Source organism: Hyalella azteca, unplaced genomic scaffold (genome assembly GCF_000764305.2).
Source record: "Hyalella azteca isolate HAZT.00-mixed unplaced genomic scaffold, Hazt_2.0.2 contig6000, whole genome shotgun sequence".
Taxonomy (NCBI): domain Eukaryota; kingdom Metazoa; phylum Arthropoda; class Malacostraca; order Amphipoda; family Hyalellidae; genus Hyalella; species Hyalella azteca.
In genome coordinates, this window is record NW_025936172.1 from 34,917 (window position 1) to 42,343 (window position 7,427).

General features: G+C 34.7%; 1 protein-coding gene across 1 annotated transcript; it reads left to right on the forward strand.

Moving 5' to 3' along the window:
- The first annotated feature begins 3,712 nt into the window (after positions 1-3,712).
- On the forward strand, positions 3,713-7,002 carry LOC108670830 (glutathione S-transferase 1). Its single transcript, XM_018158320.2, has 3 exons — positions 3,713-3,923; positions 5,354-5,495; positions 6,276-7,002. Exons 1-3 carry the CDS (start codon positions 3,724-3,726, stop codon positions 6,582-6,584), a joined length of 651 nt encoding a protein of 216 aa, XP_018013809.1. The 5' UTR covers positions 3,713-3,723; the 3' UTR covers positions 6,585-7,002.
- Positions 7,003-7,427: the final 425 nt, after the last annotated feature.

Genomic DNA, 7,427 nt, shown 5'->3' on the forward strand with positions numbered 1-7,427 from the left:
TGACTTAAAATCCATGCATTTATTGGCTGTATTTAAGAAATATTACAACCCTACATTGTAAATGAGATATTTCGTTGGACGAGTGGAATTGGGTTGACAAGTCACAGCACAATCAGTGACAGTCTTATCAAGATATGGATTGCTGCTGATAACGCCATCTTGCCATCATCTGCAACCTGGTTGCTCCTTCAGTTGTTCGGGAGGTGCTGGCCATTGTTCTTACGCTGTACGAGTTGTAATGTCTTCTAGAATGGAATGCTTAAGACGTATAAATAAGTATATCTAACCGTTAAAAAAACAAGAATAGACAATACATATTAAAAGATTATAAATATAACAATGTATGGAAAACCTAATTTTGTACAATTTTCCAAGCATTGTTTTTCGGAAAAAAATATTATGCAAACATTTTCCGAAATTTTAAACAAAAACTTGGTGAAGTCGCTCTAAGTAAAACTTGTCACATTAATTGGATTCACGTTAGCTTGGATTTCATTTATCATTGATATGTTATCCAACAAATGATATTCATAATTTTAATTCACCCATCAAATTATATCCTTCTTGTTTGTTCATTTATACCTTCGTAAAATTTGCAAACTCTGAATTTATTTTGGGAAAATAATGAAGATATTCACATTTAAATTTATAAGTTTATCGATTTTTCTAGCTAAAATGGAATTTCATCTGTTGAAAATATACCGCAATGCAATAATTGACTTAAAATCCATGCATTTATTGGCTGTATTTAAGAAATATTACAACCCTACATTGTAAATGAGATATTTCGTTGGACGAGTGGAATTGGGTTGACAAGTCACAGCACAATCAGTGACAGTCTTATCAAGATATGGATTGCTGCTGATAACACCATCTTGCCGTCATCTGCAACCTGGTTGCTCCTTCAGTTGTTCGGGAGGTGCTGGCCATTGTTCTTACGCTGTACGAGTTGTGGTAAGTATATACTTATGCCTTTTTATTTCATTTTCTCATTTATGGAAAAAATGCACTATTGTGCTCGCCATGTCCATCTGTCTGCCTGTCTGTCCGTCCGTCTGTCCGTCCGTCCGTGACCTCAAGTTTTCGTCGACGAGAAAATGCGCTCTCTGTCACTCACTGCAGTGAGTACTGGGTTTTATTTTTTATTTCATTTTTTTACGCTGCTTGTATAGTAATAAATATATATTTATGTATTTATATATTTCTTCGATGTTCTTACGCTAGTTGTATGCATGTGTTGCACATTTTAATTTTTCTCTCATGTTATTACACTGCATGAATACGGTAGGTATATCTATACATTTTTTCTTCTATGTTCTTATACCGCAGGAAGTATATATTCTGTTATGTGTTACTTCCTTGCATTATGCATTCTAAAAATTAGATCACTATATCTTTCCATCTATCTTCGAATAATGCGGGCCGTGAAGCAAGAATAATTACATGAAATAGTATCTTAACTTATATGTGTAATAATATCGAGCAATTATATAATTTCCACTTTTAAATATTCTTCCTAATTAATTTTTTGACGGAGTTCTTAAAAGTTGACCGCAGAGTAAACTTTGAATTAGAGCCAAGATCAAATAAATTCGTGGCACTCAAATTGGTAACGCAATTGCGCAATTGCGTGAATGGGAGTTTATTGTCGGAAGAAGAAAGGGAAATAAAAGCTTTCGTAAAAAAACGAATTAAACGGGAATTTTGGAAGTGGTAGCCAACTGATGAAAGTTTTATCCGTGGGAAATAATAAAATAAATGGATTTCGAATACCGAACCGGGTCATCATATCATGGCAGAGTTCATATTTTCAATTATTGGCAGAGATCATGTTTACAATTATTGACAGAGATCATGTCTGAATGGTATTGCCCGTTTATTTATAAACGAAATAAATAATTTACATTGTAATGCTGTTCGAGCAGCACTTCGAGTCCCATGTGATAAGATTGCGCATATCTGCATCCCATTTTCGCTGAAAGAACCTCTGCTCATTAAGAAGTCTTGCATTTTTCTTAAAGCACATTCGTAATAATTTATGATTTCTTAATTCACATTCGTAATAATTTATCTTTTCTTAAGCCACTTTCGTAATGATTTATCTTGTCTTAATGCACATTCGTAATGATTTATCATTTCTTAAGCCATATTGTTAATGATTTATCTTTTCTTAAGCCACATTCGTAATGATTTATCTTTTCTCAAGGCACATTCGTAATTATTTATATTTTCTTAAGCCACATTCGTAATGATTTATCTTTTCTCAATTCACATTCGTAATGATTTATCTTTTTTTAAACCCCATTCATAATAATTTATCTTTTCTTAAGCCACATTGGTAATGATTTAAATCCGTTTATCATGTGTCAGGAACAAATGACTTGCACTGATGGTTGCCGCCACGTACGACAACTTTAAAATGTTCTCTGTTGCGTACAAACGTCCTCAGGTTGCAACACTCAATAGTTTACGTATAATTTGCCGCCACGTACGACAACTTTAAAATGTTCTCTGTTGCGTACAAACGTCCTCAGGTTGCTACACTCAATAGTTAACGTATAATTGTTATGTTGAAAGTTTAACTTTAAATGCTCTCTGTTGTGTACAAACGTCCTCAGGTTGCTACACTCAATAGTTTACGTATAATTTAAGTTGAAAGTTTAACTTTAAAATGTTCTCTGTTGCGTACAAACGTCCTCAGGTTGCTACACTCAATAGTTTACGTATAATTTAAGTTGAAAGTTTAACTTTAAAAGGTTCTCTGTTGCGCACAAACGTCCTCAGGTTGCTACACTCAATAGTTTACGTACAATTTAAGTTGAAAGTTATGTTCCCGGAGGGTGACATACGTCGATAGAGGGTTAACAGAAGCCCTCACCTCTCAACAGTGACAAGGGCTGGCACGTTGACCACGCGCGACACATCAACGTGCGTTCTGTGGCTCATTAAATTGTGTAATTTTCTTGCGAAAAAGCGCCACCACAGCATATATAAGACGCGCACATTGTTCCCATTGTTTTCTGCGTGTAGAAAATATGCGATTTATGTTTGATACACATAATTGTGATGCTATGTTGTGGGTTTTACATCCAGTAATTATTGATTTAGAGCAACTTCAGATGTAATGAGCTAGTTTGAATATTCGCTTGTTCTACGAGCTTAATATTACACCTCACATGTGATTTTTTTAATTTTGTGTGTTTATATATGTATATTTTTTTCGGAAACAATCGCTATTTTGCAATAAATGCTACGATTTTCAGACAATTTTTGTTGAAATGAAGCTCCTTTTTAACGTACGTTTATATCCTTATTTAAATCTTCTTAAAAGCATACATAGACATTCAGAATCATTTGTGGAAAAAATTTTCCAAGGAATAGAATAGTCATTTTATTAGTTTGCAATAAATTCAGATGATTAAAGCGTTTGTCATTACAATTGACATTTAACCTGCCACTCGAAAATTTATTCAAGAACTTAGAGTTCATCATACATGTTATTAATGTGAAATCTAGAATTTATAAACTATGAATTTTTCAACGAATTATCCATAAATTGGTGACAAACTTTTGATTGAGATATAAATTTGATATTTAGTTTTCATGCCCGTATTTCTCACGCAGAAGTCCATCCTTAAATTGTGTACAAATGGCCGACCGTTGTATTTTTTATGATATAAGCCTAATTACTTAATTTTTTAACACAGAATAAAAAAGTACAAGATGGCGCCTGTGTTGTACTACGCCCCAGCTTCACCACCATGTCGCAGCGTAATGCTGGTCGCCAAGGAGGTCGGGTTGGAACTTCAACTCAAACCCGTGGATGTGATGAAGGGAGAACATATGAGACCTGAATTTCTCGCGATCAACCCTCAGCACACCATACCCACCTTGGTGGATGACGACCTCACCCTCTGGGAGAGGTGAGGTTAGGTTGTAGCATTTCAATTGGGTATGAAGTTTTTTTTTATAACAGTGAGCCTCACATTTTTTATAATGTGAGCCTTGACAATTGAAAGTATCTTCCTGTTGAAATGAATTGAGGCAAAAATCGGCTTTTGACAGTTGATTCGAGTGCTGGCAATTGTTGATTCGAGTCGTGGCATGGCTCTATTAAATGGGATTGAAGTAAAAGAATTGGGTCGTGACAGTTGATTTGATCGAGCCTTGAAAATTGACTTGAATCATCCAGTTGATTTAGATTGAGGAAGGAAAATCGGTTTGTGACAGTTTATTTTAGTCTAGATAATTGATTAGTTCAATTTAATTGAATTGAAGCTTGATAAAATAAGTTGTTGCGTTTGATTTATATCTAGAAAAATATATTAAACCTCAATCCAATTGATTGAGGCTTGTGATTGAGGTATGTGGCAACTTATTCGAAAACAGACCGTGGTTTCACTATACTGCAGATTTTTTTATTTGTGTAGATTGAACTAAGGCGTGAAGATTGTTGGGAGGCTTTACGGTTAAATGAGCTGCGTCATTTCATTTCAATTTAGCTTAAAAAGATTTTAAATGAGAAATTTTAATTGTTAGAGGGAATTTAACGAAACTGTTGCCGTAATTAGGGAAAATCATGTAAAAATTACATGTTGATTAATTTTATTAATCTGATTTGTGATATCGATGATCTTTAGAGATTAAATCAATGTTTTATTTTAACAACATAGAATAAATTTATTAAGTATTGAAAAATGGAATTCTGTTGAGTCAATATAGTCTTCTGTTGAAATTCCCAATGCCTCGAAACTTCAAGTGATGCGGCAAAAATGTATCCAACCATCAATTTAATTGTATATCGGATCTACAGCATGTGTGACAACATTTTCAAAACCAATATAAAATTGGCTATTTCATATCTTCTATTTATATTTTTATGACATTATTGAATATCATCAATTTATACAATCACTGTGTGATTGTATAATTTATTCCTAATTCACTCATGTATAAATTCATTAATGTCTCGCCTATGTACTTACTTAAAAAATATAACTCAGTACTCACTGCAGTGAGTGGCAGAAAGCGCATTTTCTCGTCGATGAAAACGTGGTCACGGACGAACAGACGGACGGACATGACGAGCACAATAGAGCCTTTTGCCATAAATGAGAAAATGCGCTAAAAATTATTAAAAATATAACTCAGTACTCACTGCAGTGAATGATAGAGAGCGCATTTTCTCGTCGACGAAAACGTTTAGTCACGGACAAACAGACGGACGGATGGACAGACAGACGGACGGACAGACGGACATGGCGAGCACAATAGTGCATTTTTTAATAAATGAGAAAATGCGCTAATAAATCGCACATGTACTGTGAACCTATGTACTGTAAACCGTTTGCAGCCGAGCGATCGTGCAGTACATTGCCAACACGTACGACAAGAAGGGCCTCATCTACCCGAAGGAGGCCAAACTTCGGTCCAAGATAGACCGCCTTCTCTACTTTGACTTCGGTAGCCTCTACAAAGCCTTCGCTGACTTCGCGGTGAGATCATGAATGCTAAACTATTTTTTCATGTTGCTGAATTCGGTTTTGTGAATATCAGCCTAATTTACCGACTATCAAATAAAAAATAACCTTTTTTCTCCAACTTTGAGATTTTTTGGTCTTTTGTGGCCTATGCCTTCGCTAACTTCGTGGTCATGACTGATAATTAGTTTTCTTTGCGCTTGGAATTCAATTTGAAACAGAATAGAAGAGAACAGAAGTGTCGGCACTGAAGAAATAGGTCCATGGCCTGTTGCCGATTCATGTAGTTTCATGAGATTTATGCAGGATTCAGCATAATTTAACGACCATCAATGTATGTATTTTGTGTCCTGATTTATGTTACCTGTAGAATCATTTCATAACGGAATAAATGTTGCCAATTCGGCACCTTGTGTTACGAAAAGTAGTGAACTAGGTTTCTAAAAATTCTTACACTTCTGCCGCTCATTGTAAATATTCATAAATGACTGGAATATTTGTAATCCATCTTCAGAAATGCATAAAATATTTATAAAAATCCAAAATAATGCAATTTATTTCCGAGCTTAGATTACAGTTTAGATGCTCAATTTAATTGTTTCTAAAATACACTTAGAAAAATTAATGAGTAATATTGTCCAAATCGTGGCACACGATTTGCCCGTAGCACTGATATGCACCGATGTCTGAATAACCCACACAATGGCAATAAGTGCATCGCTATTTGGACATAGTCTCATTTATTTATCTGAGTGTTCACATTAGAACATTTAATTGAATGGCATGTTCTTGCAGTTTCCAGTTCTGAGGGAGGGTGAAAAACCAGATTCCGGAAAACTTGCCAAGATTTACGACGCTCTTGCATTGCTGGAAACTTTCCTGGAAGGCCACTTGTTCGCAGTAGGCAACCGCATCACCATTGCGGACCATGTTCTGGTGGCCACGGTATCTACCTTGGATGCTGCTGGTATCGATATTACCAAGTACCGCAATGTGCAGAACTGGTACCAGCGATGCTCAGGACAGATGCGTGGTTATGAAGAGGTCAATGGAAAGTACCTACCAGATATCGGTAAAATGATGAAGCCAAAATTGAGGGTTTAGAGACAACCGTAACCTGCAGGTTGTGACATAAATAGATTCTTAAATTATCCGTAATATGCCAGTGAAATGCCAGTGAATTCACCATATCTTATTGCTGAGACGTTTTCAATGAAGGCATTCACCATATCAACATTGAATTGTCTTTAAATGAAGATATAATGAATTTAATATGCATTTCCCTTGCTATCTTATTTTTGGTCAATTTGCGAAAAGGAAACAAATTATATTGATACCAAAATCCAATAAATGGAAATTTATAGAATGATGAAATCCCAATTAGGATGTAAAGCGGCTATTGACATTCTTGAAGAGTGCTTTGAAATGAACCGAGTTTTGTTAATTGCAGTGGAATAACAAGTTTAATAAATAATACACCTGTTAAATAAATAAATAACAATCAAGTCATTTTTTTGAAAGGATTATTGCCCTTAAAAACATATGTCCTCAACAATATTCACTATTTAAAGGAGTAGAAAATCATATATAGGACTCCAGTGGTACTCTTTCTATTATAATTCCTTAGATATGCACTTCATATACTTCATACTCACATCAAATTAATTACTGAAACTACAAAGTATTATTGCTCAAAACTCGGGAGCTACTCTAATTGCATGTTGGGGTCCCTATTTTAACTTTACAGAAATTCAGAAACTTCAGAATTCAAAACCGAAATTCAGATCACTTTACAAAAAGTAAAATTAAAATAAATAGAACAACTATTGAAAGTCAGTGTCAATTTATTTCAAGTATCGATGTAAATGAAGGAATACCAGCAAATTGTGTCTTGATATATAGTTAGTTACTTGAATATGTTTTGCAATCATTCGCGCAAATCGAATC

Excerpts from the sequence above, each read along its gene's own strand:
- LOC108670830 (XM_018158320.2), top strand. The coding sequence starts at position 3,724 with ATGGCGCCTGTGTTGTACTACGCCCCAGCTTCACCACCATGTCGCAGC. Across the intron at positions 3,924-5,353 it reads GACCTCACCCTCTGGGAGAG|CCGAGCGATCGTGCAGTACA; the intron begins GTGAGGTTAGGT and ends AACCGTTTGCAG. Across the intron at positions 5,496-6,275 it reads AAGCCTTCGCTGACTTCGCG|TTTCCAGTTCTGAGGGAGGG; the intron begins GTGAGATCATGA and ends ATGTTCTTGCAG.